This window comes from Rissa tridactyla, chromosome 25, assembly GCF_028500815.1.
Source record: "Rissa tridactyla isolate bRisTri1 chromosome 25, bRisTri1.patW.cur.20221130, whole genome shotgun sequence".
Lineage (NCBI taxonomy): Eukaryota > Metazoa > Chordata > Aves > Charadriiformes > Laridae > Rissa > Rissa tridactyla.
Genome location: NC_071490.1, coordinates 660,050 through 680,238, shown reverse-complemented (window position 1 = coordinate 680,238; position 20,189 = coordinate 660,050). Strand labels below are relative to the sequence as shown.

Sequence of the window (20,189 nt, the reverse complement as noted above, 5' to 3'; positions counted from 1 at the left end):
AAGGGGTCCCCAAGCTGTCCCCGAGGGTATCCCCAAAGCATCCCCAAGGGGGTCCCCCGCTCGCCGCCCCCCACCCCAGCAGGTGAACATGGATGAAGAGAGATGGCGTGCAGCCCCCCCCCCCCAAAAAAAGCCAGAGGAGGGTACCCCAAAAAAAGGATGCTGGGGTCCCCCCTCTGCCGGCAGCCCCGAGTCCTGCAGGGACACTCTGCGTCCCGCCCCGGCCCCCCCGTGTCTCCCACATCCCCCCACGTCAGGGGGACGCCAGGGGGTTTGGGGGCCACCAGCCCACCGCGGGGGGGGGGACACGACACGCCAGTGCTGCCACACCACCCCTGGGGCAACAGCCAGCCACAGAAACGGGGCCATGGCTGTGCCCTGTCCCCCCCCCCCCAGCTCATGGGGACCCTCCTGGCTCGTGGGACCCCCCCAGTTCATTGGGACCCCCCCCTGGATTGTGGGGGCCCCCACCCCTGACCCCTCCTTCCCCCCCCATCCCCCAGCGCATGGGATACCCCTGGCTTGTGGGACCCCCCCCAGCTCATGCGGACCCCCCCCAGCTGATGGGATCCCCCCCACCACGCCTGACCCCTCCTTTCCCCCCCCCCCAGAGCAACGATGCCTCAGGGAACACTTGGAACTGGCTGTACTTCATCCCCCTCATCATCATCGGCTCCTTTTTTATGCTGAACCTTGTGCTGGGGGTGCTGTCTGGGTAAGCGGTTGGGGATGGGGGGGGGGGAACCTGGCAGGGCTCGTGGGAGGGGGGGGGTCTCACCCCCCCGGCCCCCCCCACCCTGACTCCGGCCCCGCAGGGAGTTTGCCAAAGAGCGGGAGCGGGTGGAAAACCGCCGAGCCTTCCTGAAGCTGCGGCGGCAGCAGCAGATCGAGCGGGAGCTCAACGGCTACATGGAGTGGATCTCCAAGGCGGGTGAGGACCCCCCCGGACCCCCCCATCCCCCGGGAGCCCCCCACTTCCCCCCGCCCCGCTGAGCCCCCGGCTTTTCTCTCAGAAGAAGTGATCCTGGCGGAGGACGAGACCGAGGGAGAGCCCCGGCACCCCTTCGATGGTAAGTGCCCTGCCCCGGCGCGTGGCCCGGGGGCCGGGGGGAGGCCGCCCCGGGGTGGGGGGGTCCCGGTGGGGACCCCCGGTGACGCCCGCCTCCCTCTGCCCCTCGCCCCTGCGGGAGCTCTCCGGAGGGCCACCATCAAGAAGAGCAAGACGGACCTGCTGAGCCCTGAGGATGCCGAGGAGCAGCTGGCCGACATCTCCTCCGTGGGTGGGTGGGGGCTGAGGGGTGGGGAGGTGCTGGGGTCATGGGTGGGGGGGTCATGGGTGACGGGGTGATGGGCGGGGAGACGCTGGGTGATGGGTTGGGGGGCGATGGGGTGATGGATGATGGGTGGGGGGGTCATGGCTGATGGTGGGGAGATGATGGGTGGTGGGTTGGGGGGTGATGGGGTGATGGATGATGGGTGGGGGGGTCATGGGTGATGAGGTGATGGGTGGGGAGATGATGGGTGGTGGGTTGGGGGGTGATGGGGTCATGGATGACGAGTGGGGGTGATGGGTTGGAGGGTGATGGGGTGACGGGTGTTGGGGTCATGGATGATGGGTGTGGAGATGAGGGGTGATGGGTGGGGGGGTTCATAGGTGGTGGGATGATGGGTGGTGGGGTCATGGATGATGGGTGGGGGGGTGACGGGTTGGAGGGTGGGGGGGTGATGGGTTGGGGGGTGATGAGTTTGGAGGGTGATGAGTTGAGGGGTGACGGGATGGGGGGGGTGCTGGGTTGGGGGGGTGATGGGTGGGGATGTGATGAGTTTGGGGGGTTGCTGGGATGGGGTTGCTGGGATGGGGGTTGCTGAGTTGGGGGTTGCTGGGATGTGGCGTGCTGGGATGTGGGGTGCTGGGATGGGGGGTGTTGAGTTGGGGGGTGCTGGGATGGGGATTACTGGGTTGGGGGTTGCTGGGATGGGGGGTGCTGGGATGGGGGGTGTTGAGTTGGGGGGTGCTGGGATGGGGAGTACTGGGTTGGGGGGTGCTGGGATGGGGGTTGCTGGGATGGGGGGTGTTGAGTTGGGGGGTGCTGGGATGGGGAGTACTGGGTTGGGGGGTGCTGGGACGGGGGGTGCTGAGTTGGGGGTTGCTGGGATGGGGGTTGCTGGGATGGGGGGTGCTGAGTTGGGGGTTGCTGGGATGGGGGTTGCTGGGATGGGGGGTGCTGGGATGGGGGGTGCTGAGTTGGGGGGTGCTGGGATGGGGGGGTGCTGGGATGGGGGGTGCTGGGAGGGGTTGCCGGGTGCCAGTCCGGGGTGGGGGGTGGCGGGTGCCGCGGTGACAGCCGGGGTCTCCCCCCCCCCCCCCGCAGGCTCCCCCTTCGCCCGCGCCAGCCTCAAAAGTGCCAAGCTGGAGAACGCCACCTTCTTCCACAAGCGGGAGCGGAGGATGCGCTTCCACATCCGCCGCATGGTGAAAACTCAGGCCTTCTACTGGACCGTGCTCAGTCTGGTAGCGCTCAACACCCTGTGTGTTGCTATCGTTCACTACGACCAGCCAGATTGGCTTTCCGACTTCCTCTGTGAGTAGCCACCCCCCGCCCCCCCCCCCCTCCCCTCGGCCCGGGACCCCCCTCACCCTCTCTGCCTTCTCCCCCCCCCCCCCCAGACTATGCAGAATTCATTTTCTTGGGACTCTTTATGTCCGAAATGTTTATAAAAATGTACGGGCTGGGGACGCGGCCTTACTTTCACTCGTCCTTCAATTGCTTCGACTGTGCCGTGAGTCCGGACGCTGCCGGCGGGGACGGGCCGGGAACGGGATGGGAATGGGGATGGCGATGGGATGGGGTGGACTGGGATGGGGATGGGATGGAATGGAATGAGGACGGAGTGGGAACGGAATGGGATGGGGATGGGACAGGAATTGGGATGGGGATGGGATGGGATGGACTGGGATGGGGATGGGATGGAATGGAATGAGGAAGGAGTGGGAACAGAATGCGATAGGGATGGGATAGGAATTGGGATGGGGATGGGATGGGATGGACTGGGATGGGGATGGGATGGAATGGAATGAGGACAGAGTGGGAACAGAATGGGATGGGGATAGGATAGGAATTGGGATGGGGATGGGATGGACTGGGATGGGAATGGGGATGGGATGGGGATGGGATGGGGACAGAGTGGGAACAGGATGGGATAGGAATTGGGATGGGAATGGGGCTGGGATGGGGCTGGGATGGGGTGGACTGGGATGGGGATGGGATGGAATGGAATGAAGACGGAGTGGGAACAGAATGCGATAGGGATGGGACAGGAATTGGGATGGGGATGGGATGGGATGGACTGGGATGGGGATGGGATGGAATGGAATGAGGACGGAGTGGGAACAGAATGGGATGGGGATAGGATAGGAATTGGGATGGGGATGGGATGGGATGGACTGGGATGGGAATGGGGATGGGATGGGGATGGGATGGGGACGGAGTGGGAACAGGATGGGATGGGGATGGGATAGGAATTGGGATGGGATGGACTGGAATGGGAATGGGGATGGGATGGGGATGGGATGGGGACAGAGTGGGAACAGGATGGGATAGGAATTGGGATGGGAATGGGGCTGGGATGGGGCTGGGTTGGGGTGGACTGGGATGGGGATGGGATGGAATGGAATGAGGACGGAGTGGGAACAGAATGGGATGGGGATGGGATAGGAATTGGGATGGGGATGGGATGGGATGGACTGGGATGGGGATGGGGATGGGATGGAATGGAATGAGGACGGAGTGGGAACAGAACGGGATGGGGATGGGATAGGAATTGGGATGGGGATGGGATGGACTGGGATGGGAATGGAGAGGGGAATGGGGATGGGGAGGGGATGGGGACAGAGTGGGAACAGGATGGGATGGGGATGGGATGGGGATGGAATGGAATGGGGTGGGATGGGGACAAGGACGAGGATGGGAATGGGATGGGTTGGGATGGAATGGGGATGGGGATAGGATGGGAATGGGGATGGAAACGGGATGGGGATGGGAATGGGGTGGGGATGGGGATGGAGATGGGATGGGGACAGGACGGGGATGGGGACGGGATGGGAATGGGAACGGGGATGGGATGGGATGGGGACGAGGATGAGGATGGGGACGAGGATGAGGATGGGGATGAGGATGAGGATGGGGATGGGATGGGAACGGGGATGGGATGGGGATGGGGATGAGGATGGGATGGGAACAGGGATGGGGATGGGATGAGGATGGGAACAGGATGGAGATGGGGATTGGGATGGGATGAGGATGGGAACAGGGATGGTATGGGGATGAAGTCGAGGATGGGAATGGGGATGGGTATGTGATGGGAATGGGATGGGAACAGGGATGGGAATGGGGATGGGATGAGGACAAGATGAGGATGGGGAAGAGGTCAGGATAGGGATGGGGATGGGGACAGGATGGGATGGGGACGGGATGGGATGGGATAGGGGTGGGATGGGATGGGGACAGGACGGGGACACTCCCTCCCCCCCCAGGTTATCATCGGAAGCATCTTCGAGGTGATCTGGGCTGTTGTGAAGCCGGGAACATCCTTCGGGATCAGCGTGCTACGAGCTCTCAGGTTACTGCGCATTTTCAAAGTCACAAAGTAAGTGCTGACGGGGCGGGTGCCATCCGTCCCACCGTCCCTCCCTCCGCCTGTCTGTCCGTCTGTCCCTCCCTCCGCCTGTCCGTCCATCCCTCCCTCCCTCCCTCCCTCCCTCCGTCCGTCCGTGGGTCTGTCCATCCGTCGGTCCGTCCCCCCGTCCCTCGGTCTGTCCGTCCCCGGGGCTCCGCGAGACCAGGGCCAGCGCGAGCGTGACAGAGCGTGCGGACACACGGAGCCATCGCGGGGTGCCGTCCCTCGTCCCCTCGCCGCCTGTGTCCCCTCGCTGTCCCCCCGTCCCCAGGTCGCTGTGTCCCCTCACTGTCCCTCTGTCCCCTGGAATCCCCCTGTCCCTCTGTCCCCTCATCATCCCCATGTCCCTTCGCGTCCCCTTGTCCCCCAGTGTCCCTTCACGTCCCCGTGTCCCCTCACTGTCCCCATGTCCCTTCGTGTCCCCGGGTCCCCTCGCATCCCCCTGTCCCTTCACGTCCCCTTGTCCTGTCCCTCCATGTCCCTTTGCATCCCCTTGTCCCCCAGTGTCCCTTCACGTCCCCATGTCCCCCCTTGTCCCCTCACTGTCCTCGTGTCGCTTCATGTCCCCTTGTCCCCCCATGTCCCCTCGCATCCCCATGTCCCTTTGCATCCCCTTGTCCCCCAGTGTCCCTTCACGTCCCCTTGTCCCCCTATGTCCCCTCGCATCCCCATGTCCCTTCACGTCCCCTTGTCCACCGTGTCCCCTCGTGTCCCTGTGTTCCTTCATGTCCCCTTGTCCCCCCTTGTCCCCTTGTCCCTCTGTGTCCCTTTCACGTCCCCTTGTCCCTCTGTGTCCCCTCGTGTCCCCATGTCCCTTTGCATCCCCTTGTCCCCCCGTGTCCCCTCACATCCCCATGGCCCTTCATGTCCCCTTGTGCCCCCATGTCCCCTCGTGTCCCCATGTCCCTTTGCATCCCCTTGTCCCCCAGTGTCCCTTCATGTCCCCTTGTCCCTCTGTATCCCCTTGCATCCCCATGTCCCTTCACGTTCCCTTGTCCCCCGTGTCCCCCCGTGTCCCCTTGTCCCCCCGTGTCCCCTTGTCACCCCTGTGTCCCTTCACGTCCCCTTGTCCCCCCATGTCCCCTCGTGTCCCTGTGTCCCTTTGCATCCCCTGGTCCCCCTGTGTCCCCTGTCCCGCCGTGTCCCCTTGTGTCCCCATGTCCCTTTGCATCCCCTGGTCCCCCCGTGTCCCCTTCGCGTCCCCTGTCCCCCCGCGTCCCCTGTCCCCCCGTGTCCCCGCAGCCTGGCTCTGCCCTGGCAGGTACTGGGCTTCCCTGCGGAACCTGGTGGTCTCCCTCCTGAACTCCATGAAGTCCATCATCAGCCTCCTCTTCCTCCTCTTCCTCTTTATCGTCGTCTTCGCCCTTTTGGGGATGCAGCTCTTCGGGGGACAGTGAGTAACCGCGTGGGGGACGGGACCCCCCCGGCGTGGGGGTGGCTGTGTGCCCCCGTTCCCTGCTGGGGGGCACCCGGCGGGGTTGGGGCTCCCACCGCTTCTCCCCCACCCCAACCTCCAGGTTCAATTTTGACGACGGGACCCCTCCCACCAACTTCGACACTTTCCCAGCAGCAATAATGACGGTGTTTCAGGTAGGGGACCAGCCCCCCATACCTCCCCCCTGGGGATCCCGAGGAACTGGGGTGCCAGGGGGGGTCCCCGCTGCCCCCACGGCTCTTTCCCCCCCACCTCCCCTTAGATCCTGACGGGCGAAGACTGGAACGCGGTGATGTACGACGGGATCAAATCTCAGGGCGGCGTCAAGGGGGGGATGGTTTTCTCCGTCTACTTCATCGTCCTCACCCTCTTCGGCAACTGTATCCTGGGGGGGGCCGGGGGGATTGGGGCTCGGGGGGGGATGCTCTGGGACCCGCTTTGCCTTGACGGGACACACAGACACCCTCCTCAACGTCTTCTTGGCCATCGCGGTGGACAACCTCGCCAACGCGCAGGAGCTCACCAAGGTGAGGACCGGTGCCGGGGACATGGGGGGGCTGCTCCCCCTCCCCCCCCGCCCCCAGCCCCCTGCCCATCGCCCGTGGCCTCGGGGCTGGGCTGGACACGGCGCGGGGCTTTGCAGGACGAGCAGGAGGAGGAAGAAGCCGCCAACCAAAAGCTGGCGCTGCAGAAGGCGAAGGAGGTGGCCGAAGTGAGCCCGCTCTCCGCAGCCAACATGTCCGTCACCATGTAAGTGCGGCCTCGTGTCCCCGGCTCCATCCCTGGATCCATCCCTGGATCCATCCTTGTCTCCATCCCGGCTCCGTCCCCGTCTCCATCCTTGTCTCCATCCCTGGATCCAACCCTGGATCCATCCTTGTCTCCATCCCGGCTCCATCCCCGGCTCCATCCTTGTCTCCATCCCTGGATCCAACCCTGGATCCAACCTGCCTCCATCCTTGTCTCCACCCCAGCTCCATCCTCTGCCTCATCACCAGCTCCACCCCGGCTCTGTTCCTGGCTCCATCCTGACTCCTTCCTCGGCTCCATCCCCAGATCCATCCTTGGCTCCATCCTCGACTCCGTTCCTGGCTCCATCCCAGCTCCATCCTGGGCTCCATCCCAGCGCCATCCTCAGCTCCATCCCATCTCCACCCGGGCTCCGTCCCTTGCTTCATCCCAGGTCCATCCTCGGCTCCATCCTGGCTCCATTCTGGGCTCCATCCCATCTCCACCCTGGCTCCGTCCCCTGCTTCATCCTGAGCTCCATCCTGGGCTCCATCCCACCTTCACCCTGGCTCCATCCTGGGCTCCATCTCAGCTCCATCCTTGGCTTCAGACCAGCTCTATCCCGGGCTCCATCCTGGGCTCCGTCCCCGGCTCCATCCTGAGCTCCATCATGGGCTCCGTCCCCGGCTCCGTCCCCGGCTCCATCCCATCTCCATCCCATCTCCATCCCATCTCCATTCCCGTCTCCATCCCATCTCTATCCCCATCTCCATCCCGGCTCCATCCCATCTCCATCCCCGTCCCCATCTCCATCCCCATCTCCATCCTGGCTCCATCCCTGGCTCCATCCCCATCCCCGTCCCCATCTCCATCCCCATCTCCATCCCGTCTCCGTCCCCGTCTCCATCCCGTCTCCATCCCTCCGGCTCCCCCGACGCGGGCTGTGGCTGCCGCCGCAGGAAGGAGCAGCAGAAGAACCAGAAATCCTCCAAGTCGGTGTGGGAGCAGCGGACGAGCGAGCTGCGGAAGCAGAACCTGCTGGCCAGCCGGGAGGCCCTCTACAGCGAGCTGGACCCCGAGGAGCGCTGGAAGGTGCCCTACGCCCGCCACCTGCGCCCCGACATGAAGACCCACCTGGACCGCCCGCTGGTGGTGGACCCCCAGGAGAACCGCAACAACAACACCAACAAGACGCGCCCCGGCGAGCCCCCGCCGGAGCCCCGCTTCGGCCAGCCCCGCGCCGAGGAGCTGCGCCGGCAGCCGCGCTACCCGGACCCCGGCGGACCCCGGCCCGGGGACCCCGACGGCCGCCGGCCCCGCAGCGTTAGCCGCGAGCCCGAGCGGGAGCCCAGCCAGGAGCGCGGCTACGCCGACGCCGAGCGCCTCAAAACGGCCGCCGAGCGCCGGCACCGGCCGGGCGGTAGCCGGGATGGCCGCGCCGGCTCGCCCCAGCACGAGCGGGAGCATCGGCGGCACCGGGGCCACCGGCGGGCGGCCGAGGAGGGCGAGGAGGGCGGGCGGCCCGAGCGGCGGCCGCGGCACCGGGAAGGCGGCCGGGCAGCGCGGGGCGAGGGGGACGGGGAGCAGCACGGGGACGGCGAGCGGCGGCGGCGGCATCGGCACGCCACCCCGGCCGGCTACGACGGCGAGGGCAAGAGGGACGACAAGGAGAGGCGGCACCGGCGGCGGAGGTGAGCGGGGTGGTGGGACCCCCCCGGGGCTGGTGGGACCCCCTGGGGCTGATGAGACCCCCCCTGAGGCTGGTGAGACCCCCCCTGGGGCAAGTGGGACCCCCCCTGGGGCAGGTGGGACCCCCTGCGGCAGACAAGAACCCCCCTGGGGTAAGTGGGACCCCCCCTGGGGCTGATGAGACGCCCCCTGAGGCTGGTGGGACCCCCCCCTGGGGCAGGTGGGGTCCCCCTGGACATGCAAGAACCCCCCCCCTCAGGCAGATGGAACCCCCCCTGGGGCTTGGTGGGACTCCCCCAGTGCAGACGGGACCCCCCTGGGGCTGGTGGGACACCCCCTGGGGTAGCAGGACCCCCCTGGGCAGATGAGACCCCCCCTGGGGCTGATGAAACCCCCCTGGGGCAGACGGGACCCCCTGAGGCAGGTGAGACACCCCCCCCGGGGGGGGTGGGACCCTTTAGGGCTTGTGGGACCCCCCCCAGGGCAACAGACAGGAGCCCCCTTGGGCACGTGACAACCCCCCCCGGGGCTGGTGAAACCCCGCCTCGGGCAGGTGGGACCCCCCCGATACACAAGAACCTCCCCCCACCAGGCATATGGGGCCCCCCCCCCCAGGGCTTGGTGGGACCCCCCCTGGAGCAGATGTGACCCCCCCAGGGGGCTTGGTGGGACCCCCCTGGGGCAGATGGGACCTCCGTGGGGCAGGTGGGACCCCCCCGGACAGTCGAGACCCCCCCTGGGGCTGGTGGACCCCTGGGGCTTGCGGGACCCCCCCAGGTCCTGGCAGCTCCTCCAGCTCCCAGGGGACCCGAATCCCGCCCCCCCACCCCTGTCATTCCCGGCTCAGCGCCCTCCCCTAGAGCCGGGGGGGTCCCCGCTGAGCCCCCTCCCCTCCGCCTGCCCCCCCCCCAGGGAGAACCAGGCCCCCGGGGGGCCGCCGGGCCCCACGCTCTCCACCACCCGCCCCATCCAGCAGGACGTGGGGCGCCGGGACCCCCCCCGTCGCCGAGGACATCGACAACATGAAGAACAACAAGCTGGTCACCGCCGAGCCCCCCCCCGCCGCGCCCCCCCCCATGGGCAACCACACCGCCTGCCCCCCCGGCGGCCCCCCCCGCCGCGCCCCCGCCACCCCCAACCTCCCCCCGCCCCCCGAAAACAGCCTGGTGGTCACCAACCCCGGCCCCCACAACAACCCCCCCGCCAAGGGGGGGGGCAAACCCGAGCACACAGCCGTGGACATCCCGCCCCCCCTCCCGCTGCCCCCCACCAACGCCCTGGTCCAAGGTAGGGACCCCCCCCCCCCTTCCCTGAGAGGGCTGGGGGTCTGGGGGGGTCCGAGGGGTGCAAGGGGGTCTGGGGAGTGGGGGGGGGATGTGGGGCAGTGGGGGCCTGGGGGTTCAGAGCAGGTGGGGGGGGGGTCCACGGTGTTTGGGGGGGGGTGTGCAGAGGTGATCTGGGAAGTGGGGGAGGTCCAGGGGGGTTCAGGGGGGTCAGGGGAGGGATGTGGGGGGGTGCGGGGGGGGGACCTGGTGGTTCAGAGAGGGTGAGGGGGGGGGTCCATGGGGTTCCGGGGGGGTGCAGAGGGAATCTGGGGAGTGGGGGGTTCCAGGGGGGTGCAGGGGTGGCTGGGGGGGTTCCAGGGGGGTGCAGGGTGGTCTGGGGAGTGGGGGAGAATGCGGGGTGGAGGGGTCCTGGGGGCTCGGGGGGGGGGGTCCGTGGAGTTCGGGGGGCATGCAGAGGGGATCTGGGGAGTGGGGGGGGTTAAGGGGGGGTCTGGGGACTGGGGGTTCTTGGGGGTCTGGGGTGTTGCCGGGGGGGTCCAGGGGGTGTTCTGGGGAGTTGGGGGGGGGGGCGGGGGATTCCAGGGGTGTCTGGGGGGGATCCAGGGGGTGCAGGGGGGTCTGGGGAGTTGGGGGGGGAAGTGTGTGTGTGTGGGGGGGCCTGGGGGTTCAGAGTGGGTGTGGGGGGGTCCACGGTGTTTGGGGGGGTGCAGGGGGGATCTGGGGAGTGGGGGGGCTTGAGGATTGTGGGGGGTCTGGGGGGATGCAGGGGGTTGTAGGGAGGTGAGTGGGGGTGTCTGGGGGGGGGGGGTGTGTTCAGGAGGGTGTCTGGGGACTGGGGTGGGGGGGCCTGGGGGGTCCGGGGGTGTCGGGGGGGGGGCGGTTCAGGGGGGGTCTGGGCAGTGTGGGGGGGCCTGGGAGGTCCGGGAGGGTGCAGGGGGGGTGTCTGGGGAGTGGACCTGGGCGTCTGGGGAAGGTTTGGGGGTGTTTGGGGGGTCCCGGAGAGGGGGGGGGGTTTGCAGGGTGGGGGGGGTGACACACACACACCCCCCCCCCGGCTCCCGCAGTGAACAGAAACGCCAACCCCGAGCCGCTGCCCCGCAAGGAGGAGGAGGAGGAGAAGAAGGAGGAAGGCGACGGGCAGGAGGAGAACGGCCCCAAGCCCATGGTGCCCTACAGCTCCATGTTCATCCTCTCCACCACCAACCCGTGAGCGCCGGGAGGGGGGGCGGGGGGGGGAAGGGGGTCTGGGAGGGAGGGGGAAGGTCTGGGGGGGGGTCTCCCGGGGGTGCCACCGTGTGTGTGTGTGTGTGTCCCCCCCAGGTTCCGCCGGTTGTGCCACTACATCGTCAACCTGCGCTACTTCGAGATGTGCATCCTCATGGTCATCGCCATGAGCAGCATCGCCCTGGCCGCCGAGGACCCCGTGCAGCCCAACGCCCCCCGCAACAACGTGAGACACCCCCCCCCCCACCCCAGCCTCCCCCCCAAAAAAAAACCCCACCCTCACACCCCCCCCCCCCCCCAAGCTGGGAAACGAGCCCCCTCCTCACGAGCACCCCAAAACGGCACCCGGGGCTCTGCCAAAACGGGGCGTCCCCCCGCTTTGTCCTGCCTTTTAGACCCTGGGGGGGGGGGAAGAGGGGGAGAGGGGGTGTTTGTCCCCCCCTGGAGTGCTGGGGGGGGTCCTGGGGGGCCAAGGGGGGGGTCTTGCAGCCCAGGGATACCATGGGGGGGGGGGTTCCCAGGTTTCCAGGAGGGTCCTGTGGTGCTGGGGTGGGGGGGGGGGTCATGCAGCCCAGGGATGCCGGGGTGTCCAGGGGGGTTCCGGGGTGCTGGGGGGGTCCCAGGGTGCCAGGGGGACCCCAGGCATCCCCCCCACACACCCCCCACGTCCGTACCCCCTCCAGGTCTTGCGCTACTTCGACTACGTCTTCACGGGCGTCTTCACCTTCGAGATGGTGATCAAGGTGAGCGGGGGGGGTGGGGGTGTTTCTGCGGGGCAGGGGGTGTGTGTGTTGTGTCGTCCCCCCCCCCCGGTGCCCCCTCACCGCCCCCCCCTCCCCTTGCCCCCCCGCAGATGGTGGATTTGGGGCTGGTGCTTCACCAAGGTGCCTATTTTCGGGACCTGTGGAACATCCTGGACTTCATCGTGGTCAGCGGGGCGCTGGTGGCCTTCGCCTTCACGTGAGTCCCCCCCGGGGGGACACTGGGGGGGGGTGGGGGGGGGGTGGGACACGGGGCGGGGGGGTGGGTTGGGCACACCCGGGTCCCCCCCACGCTGGGAGGGTGGCACCGAGGAGGGAAACAGAGGGACGAGGAGGGAAAGAGAGGGACGGCGGGGAGGGGATGGAGGTGGCGGGGGGGGGGGGGGGGGGGTGTCTCGCCTCTCCCAGTGCCTCCCAGTGCCTCCCAGTGGGGCCGTCCCAGCTGCGCTCGCTCTGCTGTGTCGCTTGACGTCCGTCCTCGGCCGCTTGCCACCGCGCTGTGTCGTCCTGTCGCCGTCCCGGTGTCCCCGCGCTCCCCGGGGTTGGGGGGGGGGGTGGGGACGTGCAGGATCGGGCCCCGACGCCGCCCCAGAGGCAAAGCCCGGCTAAAGACGGGGAATGGCCCCGGCAAAGGGTGGGCGCCCCCCCGGGGAGGGAGGAGCGAGGGGGCAGGAGGCTCCGCGGGAGGGACGAGCGTCCCCCCGAGCGACGGAGCGGCCGTAAAGCGAAGGGTGGGGAGCTCCCAAATAAAGGGGGGGCAGCCCCCGGGCGAGGGAGGGGCCGTAAATCCAAGGGGGAGCGGCCCCCGAGCGGTCGAGCATCCCCCCCAAAAAAAAGGGGTGAGCAGCCCCTGGGTGACCGAACACCCCCCCATGTAAAGGATGAGCGTCCCAGGGGGGACTGAGCAGCCTTAAAGCAAAGCGGGGGGGGGGGGGGGCACCCTCTGCGCGTCCGAGCACCCCCCAAAATAAAGGGCGAGCACCCCCGGAGAGACTGAGCGTCCCTGGGGGGGAGCGGGTATCCTTAAAGCAAAGGGGGGGGGCGGGGGCGGGCATTGCCCGAAAAAGGGGGAGCATCCCCCGAGTGATCGAGCAGCCTTAAAGCAAGGGGGGGGGGGGAGCACCCCCCACGTAACTGAGCACCCTCCGAGTAATCGAGCGGCCCCCCCCAAATAAAGGGCGAGCACCCCCCAAGTAACTGAGCACCTTTAAAGTAAGGGGTGAGCATCCCCCCCCATAATGAACATCCTCCTCATAATGAGCATCCCCCCCATAATGAGCATCCCCCCCATAACTGACCATCCCCCCCATAATGAGCATCCCCCCCCCCATAATGAACATCCCCCCCCATAATGGAACATCCCCCCCCATAATGAGCATCCCCCCCCATAATGAACACCCCCCCCATAATGGAACATCCCCCCCCCATAACCGAGCATCCCCCCCATAACCACACATCCCCCTCCATAATGAGCATCCCCCCCATAACTGAGCACCCCCCCCATAATGAGCATCCCCCCCCATAATGAGCATCCCCCCCCATAATGAACATCCCCCCCCATAATGAGCATCCCCCCCCCCTAATGAACATCCCCCCCCATAATGGAACATCCCCCCCATAATGGAACATCCCCCCCCTCATAATGAGCATCCCCCCCATAATGGAACATCCCCCCCATAATGAACATCCCCCCCCATAACTGAGCATCCCCCCCCATAACGAGCACCCCCCCAAGCAGCGGCTGCATAAACCCGGAGCAGCCCCCCCCAGGACCTCCCTTGGCGGGGGGGGGGGGCCGGGATTCCTCCCATCCCCCCAGCCGCGGCTCCCCCAGCCCCCCGGGGGATGTTGGGGGGCGTGGGGCGGGGGCCGGGGGGGGGTCTCACCGTGCCTTGTCTCTCCCCTTCCTCTGCCACCGGCCGCAGGAGCAGCTCACGGTAAAGTCTTTCTGCCTTCGTCCCCCGCCCCGTCTCCGTCCTCGTGCTCTCCTCGTGCTCATGGTCGCGCCTCGCTCCCCCCCCTCCATGTCCCCCCCACACCTTGCATCCCCCCCCCCCCCCGCCCCCCATCCCTTCCAAAGCTCCATGGGAAACACACCAGGCTCTCCCTGGCATGTGATGAGTTGCGGGGGGGTCTCAGCCTCCAGCCCTGCCGGCTCGGCCGGGGAGGGGGACCGTCACCGGTGGGGAGAGAAGGGGATGGGAGCGTCCTCTGGGGCACCCCCAAAATGCCGTGCCGGGGGCCCCACGTCTCCCCGTGCCCCCCCCTCCCGCCCCCCACAGCGGCAGCAGCAAGGGGAAGGACATCAACACCATCAAGTCCCTCCGCGTCCTCCGCGTCCTCCGGCCCCTGAAGACCATCAAGCGGCTGCCCAAGCTCAAGGTGGGCGCGGGGGCAGATGGGGAAGGGGCTTCGCTCCCCACTCAGGGTGTGTTGGGGGGCGGGTCCCGGCCGGCGCTGACCCCCCCCACCCCCTCCCCAGGCCGTCTTCGACTGCGTGGTGAACTCCCTGAAGAACGTCCTCAACATCCTCATCGTCTACATGCTCTTCATGTTCATCTTCGCCGTGGTGGCCGTCCAGCTCTTCAAGGGCAAGTTCTTCTACTGCACCGACGAGTCCAAGGAGTTCGAGAAGGACTGCAGGTACGGCCCGGCCGGGCGGGGGTCCGCCAGCGCCCCCCGGCCCCGTCCCACCGCCCCCCCTGCCCTCCCAGGGGGGAATACCTGGTCTACGAGAAGGACAACGAGGTGAAGGCGCAGAAGCGGGAGTGGAAGAAGTACGAGTTCCACTACGACAACGTCCTCTGGGCGCTGCTCACCCTCTTCACCGTCTCCACCGGCGAGGGATGGCCGCAGTAAGGGCGCGGGGAGGGCGGGGGGTGGAATCCGGGGACGGGGACACCGGGACCCCGTCCCTGCCCTCGTCCCGCCGCAGGGTCCTCAAGCACTCGGTGGACGCCACCTACGAGAACCAGGGCCCCAGCCCCGGGTACCGCATGGAGATGTCCATCTTCTACGTGGTCTACTTCGTGGTTTTCCCCTTCTTCTTCGTCAACATCTTCGTGGCCTTGATCATCATCACCTTCCAGGAGCAGGGGGACAAGATGATGGAGGAGTACAGCCTGGAGAAGAACGAGGTGCCGCCTCCCGGACCCCCCCCTCTCCAACCTGGTGCCTTTTTTTTGGGGGACCTGCCGGGCTGGGGGGGTCGGTGACGCCCACCCTGTGCCTGTTTCCCCCCCCGCAGAGAGCCTGCATCGACTTCGCCATCAGCGCCAAGCCCCTGACGCGGCACATGCCGCAGAACCGGCAGAGCTTCCAGTACCGCATGTGGCAGTTCGTGGTGTCCCCCCCCTTCGAGTACACCATCATGGCCATGATCGCCCTCAACACCATCGTCCTCATGATGAAGGTCGGCGGCGGGGGGGCGGGGGCTGGGGGGGCCGGGGGACCCCTCGGGGGACGTCCCCGTCCCTGTGGTGTGTGTCCCCCCCTGGTCCTGTCCCCTGGGGTTTGTCCTTCTCCCCTGGGACTTGTCCTGTCCCCTGGATCCACCCTGTCCCTGGATTCATCCCTGTCCCCCTGGATCCATCCAATCCCTGGATCCATCCCTGTCCCACTGGACCCATCCCTGTCCCCCTGGATCCATTCTGTCCCTGGATCCACCCCTGTCCCACTGGATTCATCCCTGTCCCCCTGGATCCATCCAATCCCTGGATCCACCCCTGTCCCACTGGACCCATCCCTGTCCCCCTGGATCCATCTGACCCCTGGATCCATCCCTGTCCCACTGGATCCATCCCTGTCCCCCTGGATCCATCCTGTCCCTGGATACATCCCTGTCCCCCTGGATCCATCCCCAACCCCTGGACCCATCCCTGTCCCCCTGGATCCATCTGATCCCTGGATCCATCCCTGTCCCCCTGGACCCATCCCTGTCCCCCTGGATCCATCTGATCCCTGGATCCATCCCTGTCCCACTGGATCCATCCTGTCCCTAGATTCATCCCTGTCCCCCTGGATCCACCTGATCCCTGGATTCATCCCTGTCCCCTGGACCCATCCCTGTCCCCCTGGATCCATCCTGTCCCTGGATCTGTCCCTGTGCCCCGTCGATCCATCCCTGTCCCACCCCCCAGGACCCATCCTGTCCCCCTGGGTCCATCCTACCCCGCCCCGGGATGCCCCCCTGTCCTTGTCCCCATCCCCGTCCCCATCCTCCGCGCTGTCCCCCCCCCAGTTCTACGACGCCTCGGACGCCTACGAGAACGTGCTGAAGATGTTCAACAACGTCTTCACCTCCCTCTTCTCCCTCGAGTGTCTCCTCAAGATCATGGCCTTCGGCGTCCTGGTACGTGCCACCGCGTGCCGGGGACGGGGACCCCCCGGGACCGTCGGGGACCGGTGCCACGGGTCCGGCCCCGGCGAATCCCGCACCGGCAGGATCCCGGGAGCCGGTGTGTGGGTACCGGTGGGACCTGGGGATCCCGCGCGTGGGTAACTGTGATGGGGGGACCCGGTGGAGGGTGGGGGGGGCCCAGGGGGTGCCGGGAGGTGGCAGCGGCGCCGCTGCCCCGTGTCCCTCGTCCCCTTCCCAGAATTACTTCCGCGACGCCTGGAACGTCTTCGACTTCGTGACGGTCCTGGGGAGCATCACAGACATCCTGGTGACGGAGTTTGGGGTAGGTGGGAGCAACCCCCACCCCCGCACCGCACCGCGGCCCCCGGGGACGGGTCCCTCCCCGCTGGCCCCCGCTCACCCTTTGTGTCCCCCTGTGTGTGTGTGTGTCCCCCCCCCGCAGAACAACTTCATCAACCTCAGCTTCCTGCGGCTCTTCCGTGCGGCGCGGCTCATCAAGCTGCTGCGCCAGGGCTACACCATCCGCATCCTGCTCTGGACCTTCGTCCAGTCCTTCAAGGTGCCGCCTGAAACAACCCCCTCCCCAAAATAAAAAAAAAAACCAAACACCCCACCCCCCCCGCCCCCCGCCAGCCACCCCTAAGCCGGTGGCCGCATCCAGCCCCGGCACGGCGTCACCGTCCCCGCTCTGTCCCCAGGCTCTGCCCTACGTCTGCCTGCTCATCGCCATGCTCTTCTTCATCTACGCCATCATCGGGATGCAGGTGAGACCCTCTGTCCCCCCACCCTGTGTCGTCCCCCCCCAGCCCGGGTCCCCTCGCCCCGGCCCCCCCCCCCCCTTCCCCTTCCCTCAGCCATGGCGGCCCCCCCCACCCCCCCCAGGTCTTCGGCAACATCGGCATCGAGGAGGAGGACGACGAGTCGGCCATCACCCAGCACAACAACTTCCGCACCTTCTTCCAGGCCCTCATGCTCCTCTTCCGGTGAGCGCCCCCGGCACCGTCCCGCTGCCCCCCGGGTACCCAGTGCCATCCCGCTGTGTCCCCAGCATGGGACTGGTGCCACCTGGGGTACCCCGTGCCATCCCGCTGCGTCCCCTTGGCATGGTCCCCTCACCTTCCAAGGGTCATGCATGGTCCTGGTGCCACCCGGGGTACCCAGTGCCACGTCACCATGTCCCCTTGGCACCATCCCAGTGCCACCCAGGGTACCCAGTGCCATCCCGCTGTGTCCCCTTGGCATGGTCCCATCACCTTCCAAGGGTCATGCATGGTCCTGGTGCCAGCCCGGGTACCCAGTGCCATGCCGGTGTGTCCCCTCAGCATCATCCCAGTGCCACCCAGGGTACCCAGTGCCATGCTGGCGTGTCCCCTCGGCATGGTCCCAGTGCCACCCAGGGTACCCAGTGCCACCCAGGGTACCCAGTGCCATGCCATTTTGTCCCCTCAGCATTGTCCCAGTGCCACCCAGGGTACCCCAGTGCCACCCAGGGTACCCAGTGCCATGCCGTTGTGTCCCCTCGGCATGGTCCCAGTGCCACCCAGGGTACCCAGTGCCACCCAGGGTACCCAGTGCCACGTCACCATGTCCCCTTGGCACCATCCCAGTGCCACCCAGGGTACCCAGTGCCATCCCGCTGTGTCCCCTTGGCATGGTCCCATCACCATCCAAGGGTACCCCATGCCATGCCAGCACATTCCGGTGCCACCTGGGGTACCCAGTGCCATCCCGCTGCGTCCCTAGCATGGTCCCCTCACCTTCCAAGGGTCATGCATGGTCCCGGTGCCACCCAGGGTACCCAGTGCCATGCCAGTGTGTCCCCTAAGCATCGTCCCAGTGCCACCCAGGGTACCCAGTGTCACCCAGGGTACCCAGTGCCAGGCTGGCGTGTCCCCTTGGCATGGTCCCCTCACCTTCCAAGGGTCATGCATGGTCCCGGTGCCACCCAGGGTACCCAGTGCCACGTCACCATGTCCCTTTGGCACCATCCCAGTGCCACCCAGGGTACCCAGTGCCATCCCGCTGTGTCCCCTTGGCATGGTCCCATCACCTTCCAAGGGTCATGCATGGTCCTGGTGCCAGTCCGGGTACCCAGTGCCATGCCGGTGTGTCCCCTCAGCATCATCCCAGTGCCACCCAGGGTACCCAGTGCCACCCAGGGTACCCAGTGCCATGCCGTGTGTCCCCTCGGCATTGTCCCAGTGCCACCCAGGGTACCCAGTGCCACCCAGGGTACCCAGTGCCATGCCGTGTGTCCCCTCAGCATGGTCTCAGTGCCACCCAGGGTACCCAGTGCCACCCAGGGTACCCAGTGCCATGCCGTGTGTCCCCTCGGCATGGTCCCAGTGCCACCCAGGGTACCCAGTGCCATGCCGTTGTGTCCCCTCGGCATGGTCCCAGTGCCACCCAGGGTAGCCAGTGCCACCCAGGGTAGCCAGTGCTACGCCGGCGTGTCCCCCCTGCCTGTCCCCCTCCCTGGCGGGGGTCACCCACCGCTGTCCCCCCCCCTCCCCGTGCCGCAGGAGTGCCACCGGCGAGGCCTGGCACGAGATCATGCTGTCCTGCCTGAGCGGGAAGCCCTGCGACCAGAACTCGGGCATCAAGGAGGACGAGTGCGGCAACGAGTTCGCCTACTTCTACTTCGTCTCCTTCATCTTCCTCTGCTCCTTCCTGGTGAGCCCCCGGGGGGGGGTGGGGGTGGGGGGTGTGTGTGTGTGTGTGACACCCCATCCCGGCCACCCCCCCGCCCTGACGCCCCCCCCCCCTCCTGTCCCGTGTCCCCGTCCCCCCCCCCCCGGCAGATGCTGAACCTCTTCGTGGCCGTCATCATGGACAACTTCGAGTACCTGACGCGCGACTCCTCCATCCTGGGCCCCCACCACCTGGACGAGTACGTCCGCGTCTGGGCCGAGTACGACCCCGCCGCCTGGTGAGGACCCCCCCGGGACGAGGGGAACGGGGGTGGGGGGGTGTCGGGAATCTGGGGGTCTCCCAGACGCCGGGGTCCCCCCTCGGCGCCGGGGCGCAGCGGCTCCCGGGGGGTGGCCGGACCGTGTGTGTCCCCCCCCCAGCACCGTGCAGCGGGGGCTGGGGCTAGCGGGGGGGGGCGCAGCAGGTGCCCGAGAGCGCCCCCCCCCCACGCCCCCCGCCCCGAGGTGCCCCCCCAGGGGCTGTCCCCCCCCACCCCGAGCGGGGTGTCCCCCAGGTCCGCCATCCCCGCACAGCTGTTGGGGGGGGGGGTGTCTGCCCCCCCCCCCCGCCATCGCGGCGCTAATTAACCTGTCCTCTCTCGATTGTAGGTGCTCGGCCGCCGGATTTCTCCCTCTTGCCCCCCCCCCGACCCCGCTCCCCACCCCCCTCAGCCCCCCCCAGCGCAGCGCAAAGGGCCTCGGCCGGACCCAGGGGGGTCCCCGCCGGGTGCTGGAGGGTCCCCGCTATATCCCGGGGGGGGGGGGTGTGGGGGGGTGAGGGTCATCTGCTGTGTCCCCCGATATCCTTGGCGGGGGGGGGGTGCTCCCTGGCTGCTCTCGGGGCGTCCCGTGATGCTCCGCCGGGTCCCCAGTGCCCTGGACTGGGCCGTACTGGGATCAGTTGTTGTTGTTGGGGGCGGGGAGGGGGGGGGAATCAAACCCCACCAACCCCCCCCTCCACACCCTCCCCATCCCCGCGCCAGCCTAAACCCGTCCCAGCACAGTTGGGGGGGGGGGGGGGGGATGCGTAGGGGTCTCCCCGTTGTGTGTGTTGCTTGTTGTCGTGTCCCGGCCCAGCCCCGGCCCCCGTGCCTCAGTTTCCCCGGCGCGTCCGCGGCGAGGCGCGTGGCCGGGCGTGCGCACTAACCCCCCCTTGTATTCTTCGTTCTTGCAGCGGCCGCATTCATTATAAGGATATGTACAGTTTATTGCGCGTAATCTCCCCCCCTTTGGGCTTAGGCAAGAAATGCCCCCATAGGGTCGCTTGCAAGGTTTGCCTCACTCAGAACCTGCCGAGCGTCCCCGGAATGAATGGCGCTTTCGGGCCCCCCCGGATAT

At 67.5% G+C, this 20,189-nt stretch overlaps 1 protein-coding gene across 1 annotated transcript in view; it reads left to right on the top strand.

The window, feature by feature from the left end:
• CACNA1A (calcium voltage-gated channel subunit alpha1 A) overlaps nucleotides 1-20,189 on the top strand; it is a 30,125-nt gene that overhangs the window by 8,414 nt on the left and 1,522 nt on the right. Inside the window, 31 exon segments of the mRNA XM_054183411.1 lie at nucleotides 612-715; nucleotides 816-931; nucleotides 1,014-1,071; nucleotides 1,189-1,280; nucleotides 2,373-2,582; nucleotides 2,669-2,781; nucleotides 4,535-4,647; nucleotides 5,939-6,070; nucleotides 6,195-6,267; nucleotides 6,375-6,492; nucleotides 6,572-6,639; nucleotides 6,756-6,862; nucleotides 7,801-8,532; nucleotides 9,443-9,524; nucleotides 9,526-9,817; nucleotides 10,881-11,022; nucleotides 11,137-11,266; nucleotides 11,724-11,783; nucleotides 11,894-12,000; nucleotides 14,084-14,183; nucleotides 14,284-14,444; nucleotides 14,516-14,656; nucleotides 14,737-14,938; nucleotides 15,049-15,213; nucleotides 16,042-16,152; nucleotides 16,400-16,483; nucleotides 16,604-16,720; nucleotides 16,860-16,925; nucleotides 17,044-17,144; nucleotides 18,684-18,834; nucleotides 18,963-19,090. Coding sequence (XP_054039386.1) covers nucleotides 612-715; nucleotides 816-931; nucleotides 1,014-1,071; nucleotides 1,189-1,280; nucleotides 2,373-2,582; nucleotides 2,669-2,781; nucleotides 4,535-4,647; nucleotides 5,939-6,070; nucleotides 6,195-6,267; nucleotides 6,375-6,492; nucleotides 6,572-6,639; nucleotides 6,756-6,862; nucleotides 7,801-8,532; nucleotides 9,443-9,524; nucleotides 9,526-9,817; nucleotides 10,881-11,022; nucleotides 11,137-11,266; nucleotides 11,724-11,783; nucleotides 11,894-12,000; nucleotides 14,084-14,183; nucleotides 14,284-14,444; nucleotides 14,516-14,656; nucleotides 14,737-14,938; nucleotides 15,049-15,213; nucleotides 16,042-16,152; nucleotides 16,400-16,483; nucleotides 16,604-16,720; nucleotides 16,860-16,925; nucleotides 17,044-17,144; nucleotides 18,684-18,834; nucleotides 18,963-19,090 — 4,376 coding nt within the window.